The 18005-nt window shown below is 42.6% G+C and overlaps 1 protein-coding gene across 1 annotated transcript; it reads left to right on the top strand.

Annotated features, from left to right (window-relative positions):
• Nucleotides 1-469: 469 nt before the first annotated feature.
• Nucleotides 470-16471, top strand: PLA2G2F (phospholipase A2 group IIF). The gene is made up of 5 exons (XM_074218249.1): nucleotides 470-745; nucleotides 1579-1631; nucleotides 8302-8446; nucleotides 11787-11899; nucleotides 12963-16471. Exons 1-5 carry the CDS (start codon nucleotides 612-614, stop codon nucleotides 13172-13174), a joined length of 657 nt encoding a protein of 218 aa, XP_074074350.1. The 5' UTR covers nucleotides 470-611; the 3' UTR covers nucleotides 13175-16471.
• Nucleotides 16472-18005: the final 1534 nt, after the last annotated feature.

Genomic DNA, 18005 nt, shown 5'->3' with positions numbered 1-18005 from the left:
ATGGTTTCTAAGGTCCCTTTCAATTCTAAAACTGAATACTATACAATCCCACATTTGTCTTTTCCACTAGATGTGCCCAGAGGTGCTGCAGATGCTCAGACCCAGCTCTATCCCTGAGAAGTTTGGTCACTGACCAGACTGTTCAGGAGCTAAAAGTCAATGAAACAACATTGCTCCCTTGCCCTTCCCCTTCCCCTACCTTTATGCTTAATGAACTTCCTAAGGAATTATGGCAGACTCAAGGCCTCTAGGATCCTTTCCAGTTCTAGATCTATGCTCCTATAACCTCATTGATTTTGGGGGGTCCAACTCTGTCAGACATGGGGGGGTACACACCTACTAGATGGGCATCATCACTTAGCCAAATGTGGGTGTGGATTCCCTAATCAGATGTGGGTGGTGCTTATCCTTCCCTGAGAGGAGGGGGAGGAGGAGGAGGAGGAGGAACAGGATGTGTGTCACCCTGTTCCTTTGGACACTATATCATTGTTCTAGAACTACCTCTCACCAGTGTGAGAGATAGAGTAAAGCTGGGGCCTGTTCCCTGGAGCCTTCCCTGTGCATTGTGGACAGAGCAAACCCTATGTTGTTGGCCCCCCAGACCTCAGAAGATGGAAGATGGGGCTCAGGCCAACCCCAAAGAATTCAGGAAGAAGGGGCTGGTTAGACCTCTATCCTGGAAGATGTCAGTGGAGCAGACTGGGATATTCTTCCCCAGGGTCACTTCTTTTTGGAAAGCTACCAGGTAAGTACCAGGCCCTCAAGGAAGAGGAAGATCCAATCTTAGGGCCATCCTAAGGGATGGAGGGTGGACTCTTTCTAGATATTAGTGTTTTTCAGAGAAGGGGGCTCTTTCCCCCCAAATCCTAGTCTGTGAAATTCCTTAGACTCATAGAAATATTTAAAGATTTTTTTTTAGCTAACATTGCTCCCATCATTCTGATTTTTTGGATAGGCAAACCAAGACTGAAAGATTAGGGTAAAATAACAAGGACCATAGCAGAATTGGTCTCCTGATTCCCAACCCATTAAGCCCCATATTCAATAGTCTCAGATTTGCAGTTAGAAACCTTGAATTCTGCTCTTTCATAGTGGCATGATCTTGTCCAAGTCTTTTTCACTAATAGATCTCAGTTTTTTACATTGTAACATGAAGAGTGTTGACTGGAACACCCTCCCATGTACATTCCAACTATGAATGCTGTGATTTTCCTCCTCATTTTTAGGCTCCTCTCCATCTCTCCATGGGCCTCCCTTCCCCAGCTGTTGCTCTGATTTCTCTTAGAGTTCTTATGGATCATGACCAGAATCTTCCTTTCCTCAATAGCAAGGGGGTAACAAATCCCTACTATCTTGAGGCAGGGGGCAGTGAGAGAGTTAGGGTGTTTGCTACCTTCTTCCTGCCTCCAGATGTTAATAACAGACATTGGTAGGGGCTGGGGGGAGGGAAGCTGGGGAAGCCACATCATCTTCTAACAGGTGTTTATGGGATCCTGAAGCCAGGGCTCAACAAGTTGTAGCAGGCCCTGGGATGTGGCATGAACCTGATGGGGGAATGTTGGTTTCTCTGTCTCCCAGGTCCATCCCGAGCATCAGGAAGCTATTCACTATCACCATTCTAGTAGGCAGCGGTGAGTAAAGAGATCATTCCCTGGGGTCTCCTGGAGGAGTCCCTTCTTCTTCCTCCTCCCCTTTCCCTCTCCCCTCATTCCCTTCCTCTCTGGTTTGTCCTCAAGTGACCTACTGGGTATTACACCCAGTCCAACTTCCTTCTTCCCTCCAGGCTTGTTTAACCCCAGACTGTCTGTGTACAAACACCGGGGGCCCATCACTGGTATTTATGAGGCTCGAGCCTACTAGGGCCCCCGAGTTGAGCAACCCTCATTAAAAGGGGATGTTTATGGTGCGTCTCCTATTCCCATGCACTCCCTGGCTACCCTTAGTTGTTGGGGGTCAAGTAATGGCCCTAGGCAGAGCCTGGGGTGGGGTTTGGAGGCAGAACAGGGAAGGGGTAAAGGGAAGTTAAGTGATATGTCTAAAGTCACCAAAGCAGAAGTACCAATGTATCCTCTATGAGGTGCAGGTGGCTGTGTGGGAAGGATGTGATCTAACTGGAAAAGTTGGCCATGGGCTTGGGACAGGGTGGGGAGGAATTCAGTGAATTGGGAAAGAGCATTGACTTCGGAGTCAGTGTTCAAATCCTGGTTCTGCTACTTACTAACTTAACTTCTCTGAGTCTCAGTTTCTTCATCTGTAAAATAACCTGGAGATGTTCATTCCAGTATTTTTGCCAAGACAACTCAAAACGAAGTCATAGAGAGTTAGACATGGTTGAATATCAACAATCAAGACGGGATTTGAACCCAAACCCTCTGACTATAGAGTAAATGCTTTCCAGTAATACTACATTTCTTCCTTACTTTTTTTCTTCATTACTGAGATTCTGTGAATATTTGTGTTTGTGTAGACATGTGTGTATGTGTATGCATAGGTGTGTTTAAATTGTCCCCTACTCACAAGCATGACTGAGTATGCCATCTCTTTGGAATATTTAAGCTGATATCCATTATATTAAATTTAGCAGAAAAGGATTTGAAAACATCAGGAGACAGGAAGCTATATAACATCCTAGAATGAACATGGATTTTTTTTTTTGTTACCAATAATGATGCTAGAGAATGACAACAAAGCAAACCTCCTTCCCCTCCACTTAGAGGTGGGGGTCTGCTTGTCAAAATATTTCATACTTCATCAGAGGTAGTCATTATATTAATTGTTTTTCCTTTACTGTTTTTCTTTGTTAGAAGGGAGGTGTCAGTTCCTGAGAGGAGGATGGAATTGACCTATTAGATTTTTTTTTTTGACTTTTTGCAAGGCAATGGGGTTGACTTGTCCAAGATCACACAGTAGGTAATTATTAAGTGCCTGAGTCTAGATTTGAACTCAGGTTCTCCTTACTCTAGAACTGGTGCTCTATCCACTGCACCACCTAGCTGCCCCTGATTTTTGTTTTAAGGGAAAAATGCAAGTCTTTGTATAGGCTGAGAAGATCTGAGCTTGAATCCTAATTCTATTATTTTAAAGGTACTTTCTTAGGGACTCATTCTCCTGATATCTATCATTGAGGAGAGGACGCACAAGTTCTAAATACTATAGACCTTTAGGTTAGACTTCTGGTTCCTTTGTTTACCTCTCAAGTCTCTAGTTCTTTATAAAGTGAGATGGTTGGACAAAGTGATATTTCTAAAGTTTTCTTCCATCTCTGGGAAATTGTGATTTCAATTTAGTTTTTTCTTGCTATTTAGTCAATTTTTCAGTCCTGCCTGACTCTTTGTGACTCCATTAGGCATTTTCTTGGCAGAGATATTGAAGTGGTTTGCTATTTCCTTCTCCAGCTCATTTTTATAGAGGAGGAAACTGAGACAAACAGGGGAAAATAACTTGTCCAGGATTATAAAGCCAGCCTGAGGTTGGATAGGAAGATGAGTTTTTCTGCCTCCAGGCCCAGTACTCTCTCTACTATGTCAGCCATCTGCCCTCAGTTTAGATTAACCTATATTTATTAAGTGACTACTTAACAAATTTACAATGTATGCAAAGAATTGAACCAAGTAAGCCCTGACCATAAGAAGCTTCCATTTTAATGGCTGAGGGACACAACTTAATCAGTATGATCTAAGGAAAATTCTACTAGGGCTCACTCCCTCCTTCTTGATTGAAAACATGTTTTCTTTTCTATATTTTGAGTTACTTTAACTAGTAGTATGCAAGTTACTTGAGGGCAGAGTATGTTTTGGTATAGTTTTTTAACCTTAGCACTCAAGACTTCATCTGAGACATAGCAGGTAGTGAGGGAGGGAGGTGGCTCAGTGGATAGAGAATTGGATTTAGAGATAGGAAGTTGTTCAGTCCTTTCAATTCTGATTCATTGTGATCCCATCTGGAATTAAGGAAAATCTGGGTTCAAATCTGACCTCAGATACTTACTAGCTTGTATGATACCAGGCAAGGCAAGTCACTGCACTTAATCCACTGGAGAAGGAAATGGCAAACCACTCCAGAATCTCGGCCAAGAAAACTTCATGGACAATGCTGGCGTGCCATGATCCATGGGATCACAAAAACTCAGACATGACTAAACAGCAACAACAATAAATGCTGGCTGGGCTGGGCCAGATTGCAGGATACAAACAAAGCATGCTTGCAAAATATGAAGAGGGAGAGAGAACTCTGTCATGGTGCAGATGATTAGAGAAGGCTCCAAGGAGAAGATGGAATTAGGAAATGGTGGGTGAATTTGCCTGGGTTTTAGAACAAAGGTAAAAAGGCATAATGTGAAATAGATCTAGAAACATAAATTGGAGGATATTGGGGAGATATTTAAATTCTAGGCTAAGGAATTTGTACTTTTTCCTTGATGGGAGCACCAAACTTTTTTGAGCTGGGGAATTACTTGGCCAGGGATGTTTTAGGAAGATTATAGCAGCTCTGAAAAGAATGTTTCAGAAACTGTGACTGGAGGCAGGGAGATCAGTTGGGCAGTTACTATAATAGGCCAGATGATGACCTCTAAGGTCTCTTCTACCTCTTGTTCTATGATATTATGGATTACTCCATAATCAAGGAATAAGTCAGGCTACGTTCCAACAGAGGATCATAGGTGCAAGCCACAGAGGTGGTCCAGTGGACAGAGCTCTGCATGGAGAGTCAGGAAGACCTGAATTCACGTCCAGCCACAAACATTTGCTAGCTCTGTGACTCTGGGTATGTCACGTGCTTCAGTTTCCTCAACTGTAAAATAGCAGCTATTTCTCAGGGTTGTTTTGAAGATCAAATGAACTATTTATAAAACACTATACAAGTCTTAAAAAAAGACATAAGTTATTGTCATTGTTAATTTGCTTCAATTGTGTCTGACTCTTTATTGAGCCCATTTGGGGTTTTCTTGGAAAAGAATAATGGAGTGGCTTATTTTCTTTTCCAGATCATTTTATAGGTGGGGAAACCAAGGCAGAGAGTTAAGTGACCTACCTAGAGTCACTTAGCTGGTAAGGGTTTGAGGTCAAATATGAACTCAGTAAGATGAGTCTTCCTGACTCCAAGCCCAGTACTCTCTTCAGTTCTGGCAATTCAAAGAAGGGCAAAAGTCATGATCCATGATATCGTAGTTCAAGAGATAGAAGAGATCTTAGAGGTCATATTCAATGCCTTCATTTTACAGATGAGGAAACTAAGTCCCAGAGAAATTATTTGCCTATAGTTACACAAATAGGAAGTGAACAAGCCAACCTTAGCTACAAATCCATTGCTTTCCCTGTGGCAACACTGGCCTCCTTCAAGGGAATGTTTAGGTATAGGATGGGCATTCTGACATTCTTTCCAATACTAAGAATTTGTGATTCTATAGTCAAGAACTAAGAGATCCCCAGGGATAGATATTTCAGGTTTAAGAATTCATAAGTCCAGAAGAAAGAAAAACTTTAACTGAGGCAAAACTTTGTCCCAGTCCCTTTGCTTCCTTTTAGGAAAGGAGCCAATCTCAGGAGCTGGGCAGCTGAATTTGTAGGAAAGAAGGGACATGGGTGTGGTTTGCTAGGACATTGCCTTCCAATAAAAATTCAAGGCGGCATTTTGTGAGACTCTCCCCATAGCCTTTAGTGCTTACCTTGCACATAATAAATACTAGATCAAAATGTATTGAGTTGATATTGGAAAGGGAATGGAATGCAGAGAAAGTCAGATAAACTATCTCTCCTTTCCTCTCTTTTCTAAGAGTGATAAAATGGTTTTGAGTTTAGAAAATAAGTACCTTGGGCCCCAGGGAGATTGGAGAGAAGATCAAGAAAGGGGAAAGGTTTCCATTCACAAGAAAATTGGAACTAGTTAGAGTAGAAGCTTCCAGGGTAACTAGAGAAGAAAACTCAGTCCTAAATGAGAGAGGATAATCACTTTTCTGGAAATAATCAGTGAGTCGATCAATCAATAAACATTGACTTGGGCTGCTTGATGGACACAGACTAACTAGAGGATTTCCTACTAACTTGTAGGCCAGACCAAGGTCATTCTGTTTCCATGCTGGAGAATGTGGTCTAGAGAAGTGAGTCTCTGAATTTCTAGTTGTAGTAAAAAAATTTGAACATGCATCTCTATTATAGCATATTTACTTGTTTATGAATTATGTGCTCAGACAATTGTATTAATAATTATAAAATTATAAATCACAAAATTGAAATTTTAAAAAGTTAAGATACAGATGAAATGATATTATACTAATAACTAACATTTATGCAACATGATATACCAGGCACTTTATGGTTTTTATCTCATCTGATTCTCCTAACAACCTTAGGTGATAGATGCTTTTGTTACCCCATTTTAAGGATGAGGAATTTGAGGTTGACAGAGGCTAAGTGACTTGCTCAGGGTCAAAGTGTAAGAGCTCAAATTTGAACTCAGATCCTCCTGACTCCTAACCATTGGACCAATATTTGATTCTTTGGTCATAGGAGTCCACTCTAGTCAAAGTAAGTCAACATGCATTTGCTAACCATTGAGTATGCGCCAAACAGTGTTGATCACTGGGAATACAAATAGAAAGTAAAAAAGATTATTCCTGTCTTCAAACTTACATTCTAATGGGGGAAGAGAATACAAAACAGGAACCTGAAAATGGGGGGGGGAGGACCCAGAGAGGAATGAAGGAGTTCACATAGTTGAACTGTGGATCCTTCCTTAAAATGGAAGTTTCAGGAGGAAAAGACCAATTAGAGGAAGGGACTGAAGAGGTATAGGGATCTTTCAGAGGGAGAAAGCTGCTGGAGCATAATGAAGAAAGAAATCCACATGCCCAAAGGGCAACAAAAATGTGCATACCCTTTGATCCAGCAATACCACTATTGGGTCTATACCCTGAAGAGATGATGAAAAAAGGTAAAAACATCACCTGTATGAAAATATTTATAACAGCCCTGTTTGTGATGGCAAGAAATTGGAAATCAAGTAAATGTCCTTCAATAGGGGAATGGCTTAGCAAACTGTGGTATATGTATGGCATGGAACACTATTGTTCTATTAGAAACCAGGAGGGATGGGAATTCAGGGAAACCTGGAGGGATTTGCATGAACTGATGCTGAGTGAGATGAGCAGAACCAGAAAGACACTATACACCCTAACAGCAACATGGGGGGGTGATGATCAGCCTTGATGGACTTACTCATTCCATCAGTGCAACAACCAGGGACAATTTTGGGCTGTCTGCAATGGAGAGTGCCATCTGTATCCAGAGAAAGAATTATGGACTTTGAACAAAGACCAAAGAGTATTACCTTCAAATTAGAAAAAAAAAACCATTATATTATTATGTAATTTTACTGTCTTATACTATATTTTTCTTCCTTAAGGATATTATTTCTCTGTCATCACATTCAACTGAGATCAATGTATAGCATGGAAACAATGTAAAGACTAACAGAATGCCTTATGTGGGGGTGGGGGGAGGGAAGCAAGAATGGGGGAAAAAATTGTAAAATCAAAAAAATAAAGTCTTTCTTAAAAAAAAGAAAGAACTCTAGAATTAGGTATGATCCCAGAGAGGATAGAGGGAGACTTGAGTAGGAGATTGTGCTGGAGGAATTAGAGGAGAGAAAGACCCATTGACAGGCTATTGCAATATCCTTGATCAGAGGTTATGTTCTCTTGAATCTAGGATGGCGACTATGGGAGTTGAGAGGAGGGGACAGATGTCATAAATGAGGAGTAAGCTACAACAAGATTTGGTATCTTATTGAATCTGTTGATCTGAGGTGAACTCTAAATCTAAATGTAGTATTGGATAAGCTAAAATTGAAAAGGACCTTATAGGTCATCCAATCCAACCCTCCTTTGTAGAGGCAGAAATGAAAATTCAGAAGGTATCAGAACATTAGTAATGGTCTGAGGTGGGATTTGAACCCAGGATCTCTCACTTCTGGTCCTGTGCTCTTTCCACTCTCTCTGGTTTCTTTTTTGCCTTCAGACCTCTAGTAAATTCATTGCTGCTTTCCTCAAGGAAGCATGACCTATTTGGGTGGTTGTATAGATGACCTATGGGGTGGAAAAGAGCAGATCATCAGATAATCCTCTCTCAGCTTTGTTAATACTGTAATTTTCCTTTTTTTAAAGTTTTATTGATACTCTTTTCTCATATTTATAATGTCACTTCCCAACTCTTCACCCCCATGTCATAGTAGAAGTCTTCCTTATTATTATAAGAACAATTTAGCAACATAAATCACTACCTTTCCCCTTGGCCTTTTTTGCAGTCTTGCCTATGGTCCATGGAGGTCTACTGAACTTGAAGTCAATGGTGGAAACCATCACAGGGAGGAGCGCTATTACTTCCTTTGTGGGCTATGGCTGTTACTGTGGGCTAGGTGGCCGGGGTCATCCTATGGATGAAGTGGACTGGTAAGTACCTCCTGCTCCTCAGGGCTCAAGTTCCATTCTACTGACACACATTGAAAATGTAGCCAAGTTTCTGATTTTCTGTGGATAGCTTATCCTCATGGCTGGCGCAGGACCACAAGTGGCACAGATGGATTGTCTCCCCCATAAGGAAGGACGTTCCACAACAGCCTTTCAGTTTCCTGAAAACATCATCCCATCCTCCCTGAGTCTTCTCTTCTCATGATAAATGCATCTTTTTTTTTTTAGCTAATCCTCTTGACACTGTTCTCTCCTCTGAATGTGTCATTTTTTTTCAACATTATTCCTAAAACATGGTGCCAGGACAGAACCCAGAAACCATTGTTTATATGATTAAGGCCATGGACAGTTTGAGCACTCCCAGAGACTGGGGACTGGGCCTCTTTTATTAGAATGGGACCTACTTGAGAGCAGGAACTGTGTTTCCATATGCTCTCCCACCATACCCCCAGTAAAATCTCTTTAAGAAAAAAAGACCAAGTACTTTCCTTTTTCTATTTTGCCTAGCTCTCATCTAGGTGGAGGGGATAAACACAGATTACTCTGCTTACCAGAAGAATTGGGAGACACTTTTCTTGCATGCCTACCTTCTTATCCCAAACTCCTTTCCTGGCTCCTAGAAACCATTGTTTCCCATTAGGTCTACTTCCTCCTTGTCCTCTCCCCTGTCCCACCAGTTCTAAAATAGCTGGACTGTTTTCTTCATTATACTCAGGACCTCTTCTAGGATTCTGCACAGAGGAGATGGTAGCTGTCTTGTTATTTGAATGGAATTCAAGTTCCTTGGTCATGCTTTTAATATTACATATGGTCCTTGCCAGAATCCTGACCTCCCTCTCTTGGTTTTACATCCAGATGTAAGCCACATCTTAAGGGAGAGGGATGGGGATCCAAGGAGGGGAAGAGGTAAGGAAAGAAGGAAGAAGCTCAAGGAGTTTGAGATAAAGTGACTGGAGGAAAATTCATTGAGGAGGGAGGAGAGAGGATTCAGGATCCTGCTCTGAGATTGATTCATTAATTTAAGCATTGATTTAAGGCTTAGTGCCTAAGTAGATAGAGTCAGAGAGATTCATCTTCCTGAGTTCAAATCCTGCCTCAGTCACTTATTAGCTGTGTGATCCTGGACAAGTCACTTAACCTTGTTTTCCCCAGTTCCTCAACTGGGGCAAAGGCAGGAGAATGGCAAACCATTCCAGTATCTTGGCCCAGAAAACCTCACATGAGGTCAGCTAGGGCATAGTGAATAGAGCACCAGACTTAGGATCAGGAAGACTCATCTTCCCAAGTTCAAATTTGACCTCATATACTTACTAACTGTGTGACCTTGGGCAAGTTGCTTAACCTTGTTTGCCTCAGTTTCCTCATCTGTAAAATGATCTGGAGGAAGAAATGGTAAATTACTCCAATATCTCTGCCAAGAAAACCCTCAATGGGGTCAGGAAGGGCCAAATAGGACAGAAAAAAAGACTAAACAAAATTCTGTATCATATACCCTACCCTGTGCTAGAGCCTGGCTGTCCTCACTTCATGTCCAAGCACTATCAAGAGGGAGTGAGGGTGGAGCATAGATTGGAACCCGGGTTGAAATTTCAGCTCTGTCACTTTATTAGTGTGACCAGGGACAAAGTTTTTAAAGGCTTCAGTTTGATTTTCTTTGAAAAAGGCAAAATAATACCTAGAACACTTACTTCAAGGATCTCAGATGGAGAGCCAGAACAGCCTCAGAGATCATTGAGTTCAACCTTTCCCTTTTCATCCAATTTCAGTTTTTGTTATTTCATATGGTACAAAAGCCACCAAATACAAGTATTTTCTTATGCACAAAAGAGCAGGAGAGAAGGATTAGACAGGAAGTCTGTTACATCCAGTGACTTTTTTTTTTTAAAGAATACAATAAATTGTCCTTCTGTTCTCTTCTGGACATTTTAAAATAAATGCTACAGTAACACTTGTTTCTTTCCATTTCCTTTTTTTTTTTTTTTTGCATTCCCATTTCTGGTATCATCCTTCCAAATCCTTTCCCCCATTTAGAACAAAACAAAACAAAAACCTTTACCTTTTAAGACAAACACACTGTCAAACTAAACAAATTCACACACTTGGGGTGGCTAGGTGGCATAGTGGATAAAACACCAGCCTTGGAGTCAGGAGAACCTGAATTCAAATCTGGCCTCAGACACTTAATAATTACCTAGCTGTGTGGCCTTGGGCAAGCCACTTAACCCCATTTGCCTTGCAAAAACCTAAAAATAACAAACAAACCAAATTCACACACTTGCTACATCTAAGTATGTACCTTGTATTCAGCTCCTGGAGGCCCCCACCTCTCTGTCAGATGATGTCGAACATCATCCATCATTTGTCTTGTTCTTTCATTTCATGAAGGAGAAAACAGAGGCTAAATGACTTGCTCAAGGTCTCATAGGTAGTAAATATCAGATACAGGATTTGAAAGAAGGTTTTTGGATTCCTGAGCTCCTGCTTCTTCCACAGTGTTGCCTAATATTGATGCTTAATTACCTAAGTGACTTTGAATGTCATTGATTCTCTTTGGATTTCAGTTTCCTCATTCATGAAATGGAGGAGTTGAACCAGATGATGAAGACCTCGTCTAGTTTCACAGCTGATTTAATAAAGCTAAAACCACCTTGGGGTGGCTAGGGGCCACCACAGTGCACAGAGCGAAGAGCTAAGTTTAAATTAACCTCAGACACTTCCTAGCTGTGTGACCCTGGGCAAGTCACTTCACTCTATTTGCCTCAGTTTCCTCATCTATAAAATAAACTGGAGAAGGAAATGGATAACTACTCCATTATCTTTGCCAAGATGTGACTTGGTACATTTAATGAAATTCAGAGTTGGACAGGACTGAAAAATGACTCAACAACTATCATCTTGATGTGGCCAGGGGAAAGGATTGGGAATGGAGGGCTTTATGGATGAGGGGGGCCTTCCAGATGGACTCTGAGGAAAAAATAATCTTTAGAATGATGCCATTCAAAGAATTGCCATATATGTTCTCATTCCAGCTACTTCTACTGAGGAACCCATGCAAAGTCATAGAAAGAGCTTTGGTTCTATATTCAGAGGACACAGGTCCTATTGTTTATTATCTTGGTGAAGTCACTTAACCTTAGTAACTCAGTTTCCTCCTTTGTAAAATGGAGAAAGTAGACTTAATGGTCTCTAATGTCTCTATAAGGTTTGTTTTAGCTCTAAACAGAGGAACTTAAATTTCTACAAAAGGTAGGTAGTAACTAAGATATCTCTCTGCAGTCACTTTGTTCCTTTGTCCTCTTCCTTGCCTCTCTCCCAACCCCAGGTGCTGCCATGCCCATGACTGCTGCTACCAGAAGTTGTTTGACCAGGGGTGCCACCCCTTCGTGGATCGATATGAATTCTCCATTGACAACAAAACGCAGACTATCACCTGCAGTGAGTATGACTTCCTCCAGAGGATGGACATGGGGCAGCTCCCTCCTGCTGGCCTGATCATCATTCAGGTTGGGGACTGGTGATCTGAGACTTCCCCTTATTCTCTAATTCCCAGACTCAGACAAGGCAGAATAATAGCAATAACAATGATAATGAAGATAACACTGATGATGATGATGATGATAGCCAATATTTATAGTGCCCTTCAGAATCTGCAAAGTATACTTTATAAACATCATTCCTTTGGTTCCTTACAAGAAGCTGGAGAGGCAGATACTATTACTAACCTCATTTTGCAAATGAGAAAATTGAAGCAGACAAAGGTTAAGAGACTCATCCAGGATCCCAACTGAATGTCTGAGATTGGGTTGGAATCAGTCTTTCTGACTACAAGTCTAGCACTTTACCCCTAGTCTCTTTACTGTACCCAGTCCCAACCCCCCTCCCTCCAGGTCAGATTATAACAACTCAATTCAACAAAGGCAAAGAGTTATAAAGAGTATATGATGGTGAAGGTAAAGCTTTATGGGTAGCAGAGAGAGTCTAGCCTGGGAAATTAGAGAGACCCAGATTCTCACGACTGTGTCACTCTGGGTAAGTCATTCAATTTCTCAATACTCTGTAAATTACAGAGAATTGCTGAACTATATTGCTGGAGAGGTTCTCTATATAATCATCTATCAAATGCCTTTTATGAGCCTGGAAGTTCACAAAGCCCTGGAGATGCAATGGTAAAAAGGGCAGTTACTGCCCCAAGAGTGGGGGAATGGAGGGGAAGATACAGAGAAGGCCTGGGTTAAGGCACCACCATCTCTGCCACTTCCTGACTGAGGGAGCTCTTTCCCTGGGTCTCAGTTTCCTCTCATATGAGATGAAGTATCTGTCCAGATAATCTTTATAATACCCCCAATCTCTGACATTCAGGGTTCTAAGATCTCTCCCAGCTCTGACATTCTGTGTTCTAAGGCCCCTCCCAGCTCTGATCATCCATGACTCTCAGGTTTTCTATGCCTACCCTCCTACCAGGTGCAAGTCCCAAGTCCATTGTTTTTGCCCCTAACAGGTGAGAAGAATAAGACTGAGTGTGACAAGCAGACCTGTGAATGCGACAAGAATGTTGTCTTATGCCTCAACAATCAAACTTACCACGAGAAGTTCCGAAATTACCTCAACATCCACTGCAAGGGAAACACTCCCTCCTGCAGCATCTATGACCCTCTGCCAGTGGAGATTGAGTGTAGACACATCCCTAAGATACCACCTCCACCTTCCTAAGTTATGCTCCCTCCTCTGAACCCCAGGGAGAAAGCTAGGCCTGTGGAGGACCCTGCCCCTCAGTCCTATTGCTTTCCTAGCACTCTGGTCCTGGGTGTATGAGACAGAGCACATCAGGGTAAAGTAGGCCAAGCAAGAGAGGTCTGAGAAGAAATGTAGGCACAGAGCTGTGCCAGGTTCCTGGGAGGGCTCTATGTCATACAGACCCTTGGGGCTCAAAGGCCACAGGACAAGTTCAAAAGCAAATGGAACAGGTTTGACTCCTTGGACCTGTAAATCTTACGTAGGTTCTCTTGTTTGGGTAGGTCCTCGACTGCCATTTTTCTGGCTGCTTCTTGGTCTTGCTTTGTGGTCTTTTGACATCCTCTGTTCTTGGGTCCTTTGGGTCCTTAGGTGATTCTAAGGGGCAGTATTTACTGGCATTGATCCTGCCCTGGCTGCTCTGGATCTCATCCCACTGACCTTTGTTTGGCCCCTGGCTCACACAGTCCAGGCACATATTTCTTATCACCTACATTTTCTTATGGTCCTGTCCAAATAATCCTCCAACCTTTCTCCTTTTCTCTGAAACCTGTCCCTCAGCATCCTTTAGCCAGTCCTCATATCAACACACTCACCCATACACTGATGTATCCATCAGTTTACATAAGGATACATCTCACAGTGACAGTCTTACCCAAACATCAGCCTTCTCCCTTCCTTCCTTCTCCTACTAACACAATGGTACATTGGAAAGAGCACTGGGTTTGTAGTGAAAAAGCTTGAGTTTAAATCTCACCTCTGCTGTTTACTAGTGTATGACTTGGAGAAATTAGTGAACTTCTCTGGGCTACAGTTTTCTCATCTGTGAATCTGTGATGCTATGATTCAGTTTCCCCCTCTGTAAAAGGAGGAGGTTGGGCAAGATGGTACCTTAAGGTCTCTTCTAGTGCAAGGTCTATGTCCTACATAGGCTCATCCTGGTGACACATTAGCCACCTGTATACATCTGCCCCATAAAAAGTCATACTCAATGCTTCACTCACACACTGACATGTCTTAAAAATCCATCTTTTAATTGATTAACACTAATAAGTGCCTTTTCCATACATGGTCCTAACAATAGGCATTCGTCCTCACTGACAGGAATACCCAATGATACCCTGTGCTGGCACTCGCCTACCACAGGCACAGACATTTACTTAGCCATACAGACTCTCCCAGATGCTGAATCTCCTAATATCCGGGGACATTATTGGAACCCTCTCTCGAACCTTCAAACATTCATCCCAATTCATTTATACTAGCATCCCTCTTGGGGCTCCCTGGCACTTTGACCCCAGGCTCAAACACATGGCTACACGTGCCTCTGTGGTCCTTGGGGCAAATATGGTCAACCAGCACTTGGTGTCTCCTCTTGATCCTACTGCCATAGATAGATACTGCCCCTGATCCCAACAAAGAGGCAGAGACCTTCAGGTTACTGGGGTTGGAATGGAGGACAGTTCAGGAAATTGGAAGGACAAATTGACAAGGTAACCCTGAGGTCTGTTCCTCTTCACCATCATGTCTCTTGGAGTTCCCCTGCCCCACGACCTGGAAGATGTCATGGAAACTGAAACCTCTTAAGGATGAGTATGAGTCCCATGTGGGGCTCATCTAGGCTTCATGTATAAAGAAGAGAGGAAAAAGATGCAAAGAGGGTACAGGGGAAGTGGACATAGGGGATAGAAAGAAGGGAGAAGGGTAGTGGAGAAGACTGGGACAAAAATAAGGGGAGGGATAATGAGAAAAAGAGAAGAGGTTCAGATTGGGAAAGAGGCAGTAGGGAGGGATTGGGACAAAAACAAGGAAGAATGGGAAAGGGGTAGTATGAAGGAACTGGGACCAAACTAGGGGAAGGGAACAGAAAGAATGGGGAAGGGCAGTGGGGAGGGAAGGAGGATAAAAGCGAAAGAATGAGTTAATGGGGAAGGGAAGAAAAGAAAAAAGGGAAGGGACAATGGGGAGAAGGAAATAGGAGAGAAGAAAACAGCTGGGAGGGGGATAGGCAAAGACAGAGTGGGGAGCTCTGAGTTGAGATGAGTTAAGGATATGTAAGATCAGGGAGGTGAGACGAGAATTTGAGGTTCAGACCAGATCTTTGATTTTTTTCTTGACTCTCATGCCAGCACTTACCATTTCTTTATATGACAGCCTCGGTCTTCTGTTCATGTGAAGCCTAGCTCTTCTACCCCTTCTCTCTTAGTCCTGTAAGGCCAGACCTGCTGCCTCACTTGATTGCCCAGCACAGGGCCTGAAGAAGGATCTGAAGAAGTCAACAGATCCAGCTTCCTGCCTTTATCCAGATGAAAATTTGACCCTCCAGGACAGGTGGGGTCAGGACTTCCCAGAGCAGTAAGAATGATCCCAGGAGAAAGACTGATATCTACCCTCCCAACCTCTCCTTGGAGAGGGTTAAACCTAGAAATGGAATCAGCCAGAACAATTCCTCAATGGCCGAAGTCCCATACTATATAACCAGGAGGACTGAACCAGACCCTGACGAGAAAGAAACCCACTGAATTCTTTGGGAGAAGATTGAACCTTCATTCAAGCTACAGCCCTTGGATTAGAGATGTGGAACCAGAATGGGAGGGGACAGTAAGGGAATCTGGTCTTCTTTGTTCTGGAGGCAGAGCCCATAAAGACCAGAGGGACAGTGTTTCACTCTGCCTAGTTAAGATGACAAAGGACAGTTTGTGGGCAGTTTTCATTCAAACTCACAGTTCTCTAGTTTGCCAGCCAAGAGGTTTCTGAGATTGGATGGCATGAGAAGCAGCCCCCTTTCCTTCTTGAAAGACCACACACACAATGGGGGGTTTGGGTGGGAAGAATGGATAAGGAGTGTGGGAAGTGGTCTATAGGAGTCCTTTCAGGAGTAGCACTGATGTCTTGATGGAGTTTATGCCATCCCTTTGCTCTCTATGAACCACGCAAAACAACAGTGAAGACCATCTGCTAAACTACTGCCAAGCTCTACAAACAACTTGTGTTGGTGACTAGTTGGTGACTCTGGGACCAACAGTGCCCACTACTTTGCTCTCTCAAGATGACTTATCTCTTCCTTGGCCAGATACCTGGTATCTCCTGGAGCACTGTTGAAGATGCTGCTGAGCAGATGCTGGGAGAGGATATGCCAGTGTACAGGATGCCTGACCATCTCTGAGTTGCACCCTTCTCTTTTTTCTTATTCAATCTTTTCAGAGTCAGCTGGCATTTCTGACCTCACTCACATTACCCTCACTACCCTGACCCCCCAATAAACCCATTCTGTCCTTGAGCCTTACTGAGGTTTGATTGGCTTCTGTGTCACCTTCCTACCTTGATCATCCCAGAATACAGCATTTCAAATGGTCACCTCCCTACCCATCAGTCACTCTTTTAAGTTCCTTAGATTGAGATATGGGATAATTCACTGGGAACAGGTGGGTTCAAGAAAAGGGGAAAGAGGGAATAGAGGAACGGGAAGGAGGAGCAAAGGAGGTAGAGGGGAGAGAGATTATGGGAAGGGACTATGAATGGGGGAAGGACAGAAAAAGATAATAATGGCCATTATTTATTTAGTGTTTTAAGGCTTACTAATATTTTACAAATATCTCATTTATATGGTAGTGGAACAAGAAAGAAGAATGTAAAGCAGGAAAGGGGACAGGGAAAAAGAAGTACAGAAAAGAGAAAGTAAGGGGGAAGGAAAGAGGCATGGAAATCACTTTAGTTCAACATCTTTATTAAAAGCATACTATGGGGGCAGCTAGGTGGCACAGTGGATAAAGCACCAGCCCTGGAATCAGGGGTACCTGGGTTCAAATCCCATCTCAGACACTTAATAATTACCTAGCTGTGTGGCCTTGGGCAAGCCACTTAACCCCATTTGCCTTGCAAAAACCTAAAAAAAAAGAGCATACTATGTATAAGCACTGTAGGGGTAAAGTTGATGTGCCCAGGTAAGATAGTTATGTATGTCTGCATGTGTTGTCTAAAGGTGGCATTATGAGAGGCATTGATAGGCACAGTGTGAAGTCTGGACCAAAAAATGAGCAAAGTCCCCATGAAAATTGAGGAGGAAGAAGGCAAGACTCCAGAATACCACCAGGTTGAAGTCTTTACTCCAGTCTCTGAGGGCATACCAGGGTCTGTCCCCCCAAAATTTGCTGATCTAAGGTTACAGCAGATTCAGAACAAAGCCACTTCCATGATTGCTATTAAAATAAGCTTCCACGCAGCGGTTTAACTCCCTTAAAATGTGAGCTACACAAAACATTAGAAATAAGGAATAGCTAAATTCCAGAAACTTTTATTAAATGCCTACTATATGCCAAATATTGTTAAGGATTACAAAAAGAGGTTAAAGATGGTTTCTGTTCTCATGGAGTTTATACTCTAATGGGGAAGACAAGATATAAACAAGCTATAGCCAGGATAAATAGGAAATAATTACCAGAGGGAATATACTGAAATGAAGAGAAGTTGACTTCCTGTAAGAGGTAGGATTTTTAGTTAGGACTTAAAAGAAGCCTGGGTATTCAATAGTTGGAGTGGAGGAGGGAGAACATTACGAGTATGGGGGACAGCCGGAGAGACTGTCTGGAGCTGAGAGACAGGATCTTGTTGATGGAACAGTCAGGAGACCAGTGTCATTTGGGGGTTAAGTATAAGAAAGGAAAAGTAGGAGGGGAATGAGTTGCATTTGCTTCTGGAGGCCATTGGAAGCCACTGAGTTTCTTGAGTGGGGGGGCTGGGGGGGTGATGTGAGGAATATGGGGGTGCAAAGGGAATGCAAAGGGAAAATTGTTAGTCTACATTACAAAGA

The sequence above is a fragment of the Macrotis lagotis genome, chromosome 1 (assembly GCF_037893015.1).
Source record: "Macrotis lagotis isolate mMagLag1 chromosome 1, bilby.v1.9.chrom.fasta, whole genome shotgun sequence".
Taxonomy (NCBI): Eukaryota; Metazoa; Chordata; class Mammalia; order Peramelemorphia; family Peramelidae; genus Macrotis; species Macrotis lagotis.
The sequence above is the reverse complement of the archived record's forward strand: the minus strand, read 5'-3'. Positions and strand labels throughout refer to the sequence as shown.